Raw genomic sequence first — 12582 nt, 5'->3', positions numbered from 1 at the left:
TGTTTGCAGAATGGCTGATGAAAAGCAATATCCATGTCTGTCAGCACCGGGAGCAGGACGAGTCCTTCTGCATCCTCCAACCACAGAGGCTTAACATCAAACTAACAAGCAGTGGATCACGGGTGAAAAAGGGGGAAGAGGGATGAAAAGGAAGGCAAGATGCCAGGAATCCAAATCAGCAAACAACTGCTGAAGCGTCAGCTTTGAAGGAGTCTGAAAATAAGGCCAGCCAGGTGAGACACTGATCTGGAGAGGAGGGGAAAAAAAAAGAAAACACATAAAGAAGATTTTGTTGGATGGCAGGGAGAAGACTGAGGCTGAGGGTACAAGTGCTGGAAGCCCCTGGGCAGGCAGCTCATGAAAGAGTCTCACCAAAAGGGGTGGCAGAGGTCTGTCCCCAACATTGTAGAAGACAGGAAGTTTCACATCTTTCCTTACCAGGGAGATTTCACTTGGGGATGGAGGAGAACCATCTACCACCAGTGAAAAGAAGGAACTATATTGTCACGTTTCTCTTCAAACAGAGGAAAAATAGTCTTTCTTCCTCTGTTTGAAGCAATTTTGAACAAAATTCAAAATGCTGAGTAAAGCCCACACCTCAAAATCTGCAATCCATCATCTAAAGCACTGCAGAATACAGCCTATTCATGTGAGATTCATGTAAGCTGGACTGGAAGATCACAAGACCTGCAGTTTTCCACTGAGTAACCCTTGGGAATAGGCACTGAACACTGACTGCTGCTTTATCCTCTGCTGATGGATGATGCATAACACCAATTAATGCTTTAAGGTTGGAAGTTCCAGTTTCTCCAACTCTGATAGTCTGTTTAATACGACAAACTTTTGAAGGCAAACAAATAACTCAAAACCCAGGTTTAACGAGCCAAACACTTTTAAATGTTTAAAAAAATCACACATCAAAACATTTAAAACATAACAGCAAATTTATCCTCTGATACATCCAGTGAGCACAATGCAAAATTGACTGTATAGAATTTAAAAACATAAAAAGGCAGCATGTAATGAGATCAGATGGTAAATAGGATTAATTCAGTTTTCTTAGGAAATACCAGTTTTGACCTGCATCACCACAGAAAGTGGCTGAGCATACAAAAACATTTGCACAATGTAAGATCACCCCAGAATCAGAATCAATTAACACTCTTAGTATAGAAAATCTGATGTTGAAAAAGCAAGGAGAACAAACTAAAAAAAACAACCAACCAAACAAAAAACCAACAACAAAAAAACAAACAAACAAAAAAACCTCCAAACAAAAAAGATATATGGAAGCCTATTGACAGCACAGCAGGGGCAGGCCAGTTCTTCCCTCCAGTGCTCGAGTGCCATTACACAGAAGTCTAAAAAGACTAGTGTTAGCACTGTAGTTTATGATTTGATTTAGAGCAGAGGTCTGTTTAGCACCTACTTACTAGCCAGTGATGCACACCCATCTTTTCATTAGTAATAAAATTAATCTAATGTAAAACACATCTACAGAATGAGTGTCTACATCTTGGATACTGCTCAAGTTTTTCTTGTGACTAGAAAAACTTGCAGGAATCCCACAACTTGCCCAATAGCAAAAACATTGGTTCATGAAACAGCCTGGTGCCGACACCTCATTTATTTCTGAGTATGAAGAATCGTATACAATACTCATGAAACTGCACATAAACCTCCCTACTGCCTGGTTTTGTGGCCTCTATTATTTTCAGTCCTTTAGGGAACTGCCAATAAAACAGATAAACCCAGCAGAAAATTAACAGATATTATAAAAAACTAGTCTGTGGTAATTCTGCTGCATCTCATCTGCTTGTCCTTTGCACACTTGAGACTGAATCAAAGGCCCCCAAAGAAAGGAGTTAATTCAGTATGAAATTAAATGCTTGCTTCTGATCTAGAACTGCTAACAAAGAGAAAACAAGTTGCCCAAAAAAGGAAGAAAGACCACTAGATCTCCTCCAACGCTTGTTCCAGGTGAGTACAGAGACAGAGTGCCAAAACTGGCAGTAGCAATACAAACTTCTACAATGCTTATTTGCTATTCATTTCTGAATATGTGGAACTGATCCACTGTTTAGATGAACTAAGCTTTGCAGATGTTACTGCTCCGTAAAACAATTAAAAAAACCCCAAAAGATGAACACTTACCATCTCTGCTCTTTGCTTAAGATTTCCCACTTCTTCCAGAACTTGAGACAGCTGAGCCTTCAAGACAAAAAAACCAGAAAATTAAGTCTAGGACATAAATTTTCAGGTTTAATAAGATTACATTCCTCTCTCTCAACCAAAAAAGCTACCAAGGGCAAGATGATTTTGACAGCATTGAAAAGGAATTATAAGCATTGGGTCTTGTTATGTCCTATCAGCATCCCATTCCGTGAGACAATCCTATCCTAAAGAGCCCTGCAGCCTACCTAGGCAAGGAAGAAGAGGTTTCTTGGAGAGAAGAGCTCCACTGGATTAGCTAACCCAAATTTCAATCCCATGGTCATGGAATCATAGAACCTTTGGGTTGGAAGGGACGATTAAAGGCCATCTAGTCCAACCCCACTGCAGTGAGCAGGAACATCTTCAACTAGACCAGATTGCTTAGAGCCCCGTCCAACCTGATCTGGAATGTTTCCAGGGATGGGGCATCTACCACCTCTCTGGGCAACCTGGGCGAGGGCTGCACCACCCTCATTGTGAAACATTTCTTCCTTTTATCTAGTCTAAACTTGCCCTATTTTAGTTTAAAACCATTACCCCTTGTCCTAACACAACAGGCTCTGCTAAAAAGTCTGTCCGCATCTTTCTTATAAGCCCCTTTTAAGTCCTGGCAGGCTGCAATAAGGTCTCCCTGAAGCCTTCTCTCCTCCATGCTGAACAACCCCAACTCTCTCAGCCTGTCCTCATAGGAGAGCTGTTCCATCCCTCTGAGGCCCAGTCAGAGAACTCTGCCTCCTCTCCAGTTCTTTGGAAGTTGCATGAAGAGTGGTCTAAAACCCAATTCTGCCAAGCTTAACTTTAGAGAAAGAAGAGGCTTGTTGCACAGCCCCTGAAAGGTGTGTTTCTGTGTGAAGAAAACTTCAGGCAAATGCTCTGATGAAGTTCTGGAGTATAGGGTTGGTTTTGGAAGCCTTCAAAAATGTTGTGGTTGAATACAGAGCAAGTCCTCTTTGGAACATAACCCTACCAAATTTCTGTGAGAAAAGGTCTCAATACAAGTTTCTTTTTCTTAAGAGGACATTTGAAATTTAAAGACTCTCAAACCAGAGCGGAAATATCTTGTTATCCCTGTATAATCTGGGGAGAAATGGGAATCTGACTCAGGAGAAGCTTTCACAGAGTTTTGTTTATGAAAAAGGATTTTAAATGAAATGGGTATTTCAGAGGTAAGAGAAGCCACATACACTACTTGAGTATTATTCCCACATCTTTTATTTCACATCACTTTGCTAGCCTGCAATCAACCTTTCTCTGGTTAGCAGAAAGCCCAAAAAATAGTCATAAATGATGAGAGAGAGGATAATTTAAACAATGTAAACGAACAAGACAAGAACTAAAAAAACTTTCCTACAAACCATTTCACATAATTTCAAGCAGATATTCATTAAGACCCTCTGGAGTCCCTCTAACAATCTCTCGTCACACATGAAATGGGTCTTTTGAGTACTACATCCAAACGAGAGACAAATAGCAAGCAATTTATTATGATGAAAAGGAAAACATTAAGCTTTGAAGGCTAACTGCACTGAAATGCAAGCAAACAAAAAAATTACAGTCTTAGGGTTCAGCACAGCAGAAGTTCAATTTTCCAAACAACCAACCAAACAGTTCAAGACTTCCCTGGCCCCAGAGCTCAGTGGAAACTGAAAAAGCTACAGATTCTTGCTGTGCGGGGCCTGGGATGATGTGACATTATTTAAGGAACAAACACTCTTAATAAGATGAAAAGGATTTTAATACAAGCCTGGGACCTGGCACAGGGAAATAAAACACGTTCATTAAACACCGTGGGACATGCCAGTCCCAACCAAACATGGAGTGCATACAGAAGCAAATGAGAAGAAAAAAATGAAATTATCACCAAGTTTGATGCTGAAACATCAGGAAACTATAAATTTGCAGACATCTGGGAAAGACTTTTTTCCCCACTACTACTGAATAAGGTAAAATTACATCAGAGCCAGAAAAGTGTCACATGGAGAAGAATTAGAAAACATCCCCCTTAGACGTTATTTATGAGAGATGCTAGCATAGTCTTTGCAAAACTCCCCAAGACATGATATTTTTGATACCCCCCTTTTCTGTATATTTAATAGCCTTCATCTATATGAAGACGTATATGACCTTTAGAAGAGAAATTCTTGGCTATTCTAAATCATCTGTAAAGAGCCATTAAGAGTTACATATTTGCTTACAGTAGCTACCACTCCTGAATTTGTGGGTCATTTCTCTGTTCAGCCTCCTGCTAGTACAGACTTCTATAGAACCACAGAGTAATTCAGATTGCAAGAGGCCAGTTCCATTGCCTGCTCAGAGCAGGGTCAGCTACATCAGGGTGCTCAAGGGTCTTGGTCAGCTGGGTTCTGAGAATCTCTGAGGAGGTTGCTCCACTGAGCAATCTGTGCCAAGCTTTGGTCATCTTCACAGTGGAAATATTTTCCTCTATAGTATCAAGACAACAGCACCCTAGGAACTTGTTTCACTAGATGGTATAAGAGCATTTGAAAGTACAAGACATTGATAAAATTCAGGGAAAAAAAGGATAGAAAAGACCCTGACATATTTTACTTCAGGAAGAGGCTGCAAAAACTTGTAGACAGAAGACAAATAATGCAAAGGGATGGGTGAAATCAGAAATACAAGCAGGAAATATTCCATTATTTACCTTATATATAATATGGCTTGGGGAAAAATAACCAAATAGAAACCTCTCAAAGCTGCTATGCCAAAAGAGACCTAGAGGCAAACCTGGACAGCAAGTCCAAAACAGCAGTGTGATAACAGCAGATCAATACGATTTGGAGAAGCAATCAGATAAGAATTAAATCACAAAGTAGGTTTTCTTCATTGCATTTATTTCTAGGCAGCTCATCTCAAAGGAAAAGAGTAGCTAACTAGTGGGAATTCAGAGAACAGCAACTAAACTTAACTAGATTGCTGGAAGAAATGATTTATGAAGATTAAAAGATTTTTAAACACACGGTTTGACTACAACTCTCATAGGAGAGCAAAAGGGACATAGTTAATGCATTCAGAGCCATTATAATGATACAGCTGGAAACAAGGAGGCTTTTCCAGCACAGCTGATCCTGTCCGATACTCTTGCAGACCAGAGCTGGGACCCTCCTGACCACCCACTCTCAGCTCGTGCCCACGTATGTAGGCAGGCGCAAAAGCACAAGACAAAGCCCAAACTTTCGGTGGGGTCCCCCGTGCCTGCTCTCGCCTGGCTGCGAAACAGATGATCTGAATGCTTTATCACATCCAGTTTGTAAACATTAGCCCTACCCCAGACTTTTTATTAGCTTAAATCAAATATTGAACCTAGCTCAGCTGTTGGAGGACAGCTGCTTGCAAAGTGATTCACTGCCATAGTCCTTCTAGGCCACAAGAAAATACAACCTAATCACCAGCAGCATGACAGTTGCACATATTTTTAATTATGAAGAAGAAATTAGGCTCTGAACTTATCCCCACATCTCACTTAATCAGAGTGCTTTGGAGGAGCTGCCAACCACCACAGCCACGGAAGGAAGGAGTGGCGACAGGCCCTGGAACAGTGCCCGACAGCGTGCTGAGCCCCTGCATCCAGCCCCGCTTCAGGCATTTACTGGGAAAAAACTGAAAGAAACAGTGTCGTTACTTAGAATTTACCTTTTTAGGAATGAACTGTTAGGTTTCTCGGTTCAGTCATCTCTGGACATTTGCAGCCAAGAAAAGCATGAGTAATGAACCTGAACCATTTAGGGTGGTTAGGAAGGAGATGGTGGGCAAGAGTCCTTGATCCCTGCACCAAGTCATAGGAGGGTTATCTGCAGCAGATGCTGGAGCAGTTTGCCAGTCCCACCTCAGTTTCACACTGGGAAAAGCAATGTCCTACCTCTACATAGCTCAACTCTGTTTTATGAGCTTTTTGATTGAACATGTTCACCTTGGTATCTCAGGAATCTCTCAGTAGGAAAGACTTGCCTGTTGAATTTCCAAACTATGCATAGAAGTCACCTTAAAGCTCCGAGGACATTCTCATTACTTAATACACATGTTAACTTCCCACAGATCACTGAGCTCAAGTATTAAGAAATTTGATAAACAGATATTAAGAATAAGATATACAAATACATGTAAAGTCCAGTTTTCCCACTGAAGGCAGCACAACCAGGTAGAAGAAAATCAAGTAGCAAAGCAGGAAAAAAATATCCTCTCAAGTATTCAGTCAATTACCGTAAGCCTCAAAAAAAAAAGGCTGTCAATTCAAAACATTCATCTTACATGACAACACAGTCTAATCTACTGTCAATGCTACTGTCATCCTCAAAAGAAACGGCACGAAAGGAAAGATAACCTGTGCTCCAGCTTCGCCAGGATACAGCTGCTCAGGGCTGAAAAAGGAGCAGGAATTGTTTCCAAGGAGAGGAACTGATTCAGCTCCTAAGGAGACATTTCTGAATTGTTTAGCTTGCTTTCCTGCATCAATAATTTGTCTTCTATACCTTCCAAAAGTCAGCCTTCACTGACAATGTTAGAGGAGGTTGGTCGGGGAGAGTTTAATGAATGAAACTAAAGCAATTTGGTGGTTACAATGCCGGTGTTAACACTAACTGCATCAACAGCCCCACACTCTTCTCTTGGGGCTGAACGTGAGCCGACTGCCCTGACCGATAGGCAAGCAGCTCAAATGTGAGACTAACTTGTAGGAAAAAATTAGCTACTCAATCTCTAATGAACAGTCTTTCTCTACACAACAATACCCTCCGCTCTACAAGCAATTAGCAAATCGAAGTGCTTTCTTTGTGGACCTGCATTAATTTACTCCTCAATGTTGCACATTAAATAGCTCATAGGTACAGCACAGCATAGTAGCAGCAATAGCCAAAGCCATAAAATTAAAGCTTGCTTCAAAGAGTTACGGAAACAAAATTATGTGTGCTGCACACTGGGAATAAATCAAAACAACCTTCATTTGGAAACATCATTTTATTCTTATGCTTTCATCAAAAAACATGATTATCTTAACAGTCACATTAATACGTCGGTACCTTACAAGGAAGAGAAACAAGCAGCACATTCACTACCTCAAATTAAAGAGAGTAATTTTTATTCTTCCTCACCAGGGTGAAATACCTGGGAATACACATAGCTGCCTCTTCCAGGGTTGTGCTTTCACAGCCATAAATCCCAGCTGCGGGTCCCCAGAAGGACAGCCACTTGTTGGAAGGGCAGCACCACCGCGTGGGAGGGGAAGAGGAGGAGGTTCAGCCTGGCAGAGCTGTAGCACAGCTGCAAAATGTGGCATTTTTACAGCATGCCGAAGCCCAAGATACCCTTAGCAGTATTTTATATGCAACAGTTGTATGCAAATTCAAGTGTGATGATTGGCAAATTTAGGTATAATGTTAATTAATTGCTATTTCAAATTAATTAACTTCTAAGATAAAGTCTTGCCTTTCCTCTTTGAGAAAGTTAACACACAATTTAAATTTACACGGCTATATCGTCTTCCAATCACAGAAATACGGAATCTTGTATGTTCTAACATGCCAAATCACTTCTGTTTCCTTGTGCTGGCTGCCTCCCATTTGCTGGGTAATTTCACAGTAACTTAACTTACCTAATCGCTTACAAAAGAAGACGTAAGCTGAAGCCCCTTGGCTCAAGATAGATGGCCTTTGTGTGCGGCTAAAGCGCGATGTGACCTACAACACAGTCTAAGCCAGCATATCTTACCTGATGCCATAAACTGGGGAAGAAGGAGAAAAAAAGCACAACATTGCCTCTTGCTCTCAGATTCAGGAGACACAAGGAAAATACAGTGTGTTAAAGCTGCAGATGAAACACAGAAGGAAACCCCAAGACATGGCTGCACTCCCAGGACAATTCTGATAAGGAAAGCACCGATTGTAACACTTACAATTCAATCATAAATTTAAAAACATATAGCTGTGTGCACCATGCTGATGACTTACATGGAACAGTAGAGGATTATCATGAGAACACTTTGAAGAGAAGGTTGTCACCACCAATTCGTGTCCAGAGAAGGGCAACGAAGCTGGTGAGGGGGCTGGAGCACAAGTCTTATGAGGAGCGGCTGAGGGAACTGGGGTTGTTTAGTCTGGAGAAGAGGAGGCTGGGGGGAGACCTTATCGCTCTCTACAACTACCTGAAAGGGGGTTGTGGCGATGAGGGTGTTGGTCTCTTCTCCCAAGTAACTAGTGATAGGACAAGAGGAAATGGCCTCAAGTTGCGCCAGGGGCGGTTTAGATTGGATATTAGGAAAAATTTCTTCACTGAGAGGGTGGTCAGGCATTGGAACAGGCTGCCCAGGGAGGTGGTGGAGTCGCCATCCCTGGAAGTGTTCAAAAAACGTGTGGATGTGGCGCTTCAGGACATGGTTTAGGGGACATGGTGGTTCTGGATTAATGGTTGGACTTGATGATCTTGAAGGTCCTTTCCAACCTAGTGATTCTGTGATTCTGTGATTCTGTGAATTATCTCACATACAAAGATATTTTTATAGGATACCGGCGTATAGTGAAAACAGGAGGAAAACTTTGATTTCACAAAAGCCACAGACAGTTTATTTATGGGGGTGGCAAAGACTGAGACAGAAGTAACTCATCAGCCACTTGTAGTTAGACTTCAGTTTATTTGCATACTGTGAACCTGCATATTAAAATGTTGTAAGAACTGAAATGAAATTGTCATTAGTGTTCAATCTGAAATCTCACCCATGGGATTCAGCTTTCAACAGTAAAGTATAAACAGGCAAATGCATGCATTAAAAGTTATATATCCTTTTAGACTATGCTAGCCAATATCTTCCACCTTCAACCCATTAGCACACCATTACTGCAGATTGGTGGTAGTACAGTATTGTTTTCGCATCTCTGAAGTGCACTACAAAATTACACTGGGCTAAATGGTCATTTCTAATTTAAAATACTTTCATGCTTTGTAGGTGAAATTACTGATCTTTCACAAAATTGCATCAGTTGAGATCACAATCAGTAAGACAGTTTACTATCAGACACTGATAAATAATTTCTTTGCTGCTTTACAGATTCAATTTTGCTGTTGTCAAGAAAGTTCTTGTTATAAAATCAAATGCATATCCTTGATAAAGTGGGAAATAACAGCTACAAATAAACTCTGGTGTTGTCTCAAAAGCATCAAAAACACCATGTTATCTTACAGGAGCTGGATTGGAGGTGGCAGGGGGCTCGGTCTGATGCAAAGGTGAAGGGTAAAATTCCCCAACAACTTTTGAATGTGTTTCAGAAATTTATATACAGTGAAGCGACACTCACTTTGACTTGCAGAAAAGCTGCAATAAGCAAAACAGAGATCATCACTTACTGACATCATTATGTGGATAGGCTTACAGCTCAATGAAAAACATGTGTCTCAAGCCACAGCTTATCTGGTTTTCCATGTAATTTAGTCCTTCTTAATTTTACCCCAAGCCAGGACAAGAAACAAAGGAAACTAGACTGCCTGTAAGCAAGATGTCCCACATCTCCAGGGACTCGTGCTCCTGGGCATCACAGCAAACCGCAGCACCCAGGGCCTGAAGGCTACTGCTCTGTGCAGAGTAGTGAAGGGTGTTTTTCATCAAAAAAGCAAGAGCTGCTACTTCTTGGAGAACCAGATTTCTACTGGATTTGATGTGCAGCAGGGAAATGCCGCCCCCAAGTGAGAGACAAAAAGCAGCTGGTTACCAAAATGAAGGATTAATAAAGCAAAGGCTCTTAGGTGCTAAACAAAAAAATAATACTGCAAATTGAAAAATTGCTGAAGTCGTAGTTATAATTAGTGAAGATACAGGGAAAACATCTGCAAGATATGGGCTCCTGTCAACACACTATCAAGATTTACTGGACAAAGAGATAAGAACCAAACCTTTCTCTTGCTCTTAAGTCTGAAGGACAGATCAATCTCTCTTCTTCTGTTTTAAGAGACACAGTCACTTAGTAATGTCAAGAATTCTCAACAGTAAACTTATTACAATGAAATCACCCCAAATTCTCGCTGGTTATGCCATGAGAAAGGGGTGCAAACAAAGTCACCACGGAACAAGTGATAGCAGGAGGATAGGATTTCAAGCAGAAATTGCCCACAGCCTTATTCCTAGCAAGTCACTTGACCCAGCTTAAAATAAGCTGCATAGTTCTGCAGCAGAGACCTGGCTTTTCTTCCCACTCTAACAACTGCTGAGAGACCCAGGGCAAAGTGCTAAACTCTCTGAAACTCCTTTTTTCTCCTGCCTCTCTAATGTAAAGATAATATTCACTCTGTAAAACCATCCAAATATCTTTGACCAAAGGTAATCTCTGAGCACAAGGTGCCACTATTGACACAAAACGCAGCTGATGGGCCACATCACTTGGGCAGTAAAAGGATTAAGCACCATATTAAGTGTAGCACCTCCACGTTCAGAGGTGGAGGTAACCTAATCTCCCTGATCCTCAAAGCAAAGGTGACCTTCACAACTGCAATAAAATGTGAAACTTGGAGAAAGATTCTGAACTTCTCAAAATGTACTCCATCAACACTGTTCATGTAATCTCCCAGGCAGAAGCTGTCATGTAAGGAATACAGTACCAAAGCACACTGGGGAGATGGAAAAATGCAGAGCATTCTATTCAGGAAAGGATGAGTCCCTGGAGTTCAGACAGTCCTATGCCAGACTGAAACAATTACAAAGAAAGCAGATAGGTGCAGGTATGTAGGAAAATAAGGGGTTCAGGTGTTACCAGATTTTTCATGCGACAAAAAAGCATCATATTTGCAAAAATCATCTCAAAACAAGAGCAAGCATTTGTTGTTTTACTCTGAGCTGCAGCTGAGGTTGAGGCGAGACTGAGGTGCAACAGCTGAGCAACTCCTCTCTCCTCCTGTTTTTCCTTGATGTTTTTGTTCTGCACCTTGCTAAGACAGAGCACAGAGACTAAAAGATTAGCACAGTTCTGCTGGGAATAATACACTTTTGTGATAGGTCTCTTTCCCTCCATCCTAATCAAATGGTGCTGCAGCCCCCGGGGGGAAAATTCATTGCCAAACAAAAAAATGTGAGTTTGCAGCTGTTTCCTCAACAGCAAAGGGCAGCCTGACTGATGAAACTCTGCCAAGCCAATTGCTTTGAGCATTATGCAGTCGGCCAGTATAGCATCTCCCTGACACACACGAGTGACTGCCAGATGCTGATGGCCTCTCCAAAGGAGTCATTCCCCATCACTGGAACACCCATCAGAGAAGCCTCTGCCAGTACTATTCTCTTTGTGGGCTCAGAAATATTCCTACCTTAGAAAAGCAGCTGAGTGTGCAGTTGTAGCAGGGAGTCCCTTCTCTTTTTCTGCTCTCCTAGGAAAAATTTTCACCCAGCAGCGGAAGGATAACCTGGCATAAAATCTGTCTATTGGGGGATGACCACAAATCTCTTGCCAGGAGTAAAACAGATTATTAATATATTAGTGCAACTAAAAAACATTAGGAGAGTATCAGCCCATTCCACAGGGAAATAGCAAAAAGAGAAAGGAATACAAGTAATTTAGAGGACACTGAAGAGAATTAATTTTACCGTGCCATGATCAAATCTCTAAAGCAGAAATAAAAGGATACCAGCACCAGATTCTGAAATGAAGGTAGCACCTCTGGGAATCTGGTTATTCATCACTCTTTAAGTGATCTGAAAACCGGTACGATAAGCGATTCCGGGATCTGGTGAGCACGATGTTTTCTTCAGGTTGTATTAACCCTTCTTGAACTGGGAAGCAGTGCTAGAGACTACAAGCAGAAGACACAGTAGCTAATGGGAACAGAATCCCTTGCTGTTAGATGTAATAATGAAGCTGGTTGGGAAAGAGGGGAGCAAATGTTTGTGCATTTGTTTAATTTTCTGGCAAAATTTTGAATCCAGCAATACTTTTTTTTTTTTTCCTCCTTTACATTACCAGCAGAATGAGTTCACACTCCAAAACCTCTATCTTGATGAAAGCAAGCATTAGAACTTACCAAACCCAGAAAAAGGGAATCTCAAAAACTAAATGTGGTAGCAATATGACACCCAGCGTCTCTACCAAACTTTTCTGCCACTTCTTCCTACCCACTTTTGCCAGTACCACCTCCCTGGATCTAAGTTGTTCCCCCATCAGTTGCCTCCAACTAGGTCTGACAGCTAGAGGGAAAGAAATGGCATTTAGTTGAAGAAGTCTGTAGATTAGCCAACAAAAATGTTCACTCTTATCCATTCATCAGAAAAAATGGTGGAATTACATCTCTACCTAAAAAAGCCCTTCTAATTTCAGCCCGATGCGTCAGTACTGCTGCATCTCATCACTAAGAATGATTCATTGTCACTGTACTTCTCAAAGT

The 12582-nt window shown here is 41.3% G+C and overlaps 1 protein-coding gene across 1 annotated transcript in view; it reads right to left on the bottom strand.

Moving 5' to 3' along the window:
• The window catches only part of MAD1L1 (mitotic arrest deficient 1 like 1), a gene marked incomplete at its 5' end in the record, with an annotated part of 375295 nt that overhangs the window by 185883 nt on the left and 176830 nt on the right, over window positions 1-12582 (bottom strand). The window contains one exon of the mRNA XM_082006803.1: window positions 2155-2211. Coding sequence (XP_081862929.1) covers window positions 2155-2211 — 57 coding nt within the window. The remainder of the gene's footprint in view (window positions 1-2154; window positions 2212-12582) is intronic.

Source organism: Phaethon aethereus (genome assembly GCF_964289735.1).
Source record: "Phaethon aethereus genome assembly, chromosome: 15".
Taxonomy (NCBI): domain Eukaryota; kingdom Metazoa; phylum Chordata; class Aves; order Phaethontiformes; family Phaethontidae; genus Phaethon; species Phaethon aethereus.
This window is presented reverse-complemented; position numbering and strand designations above follow the sequence as displayed.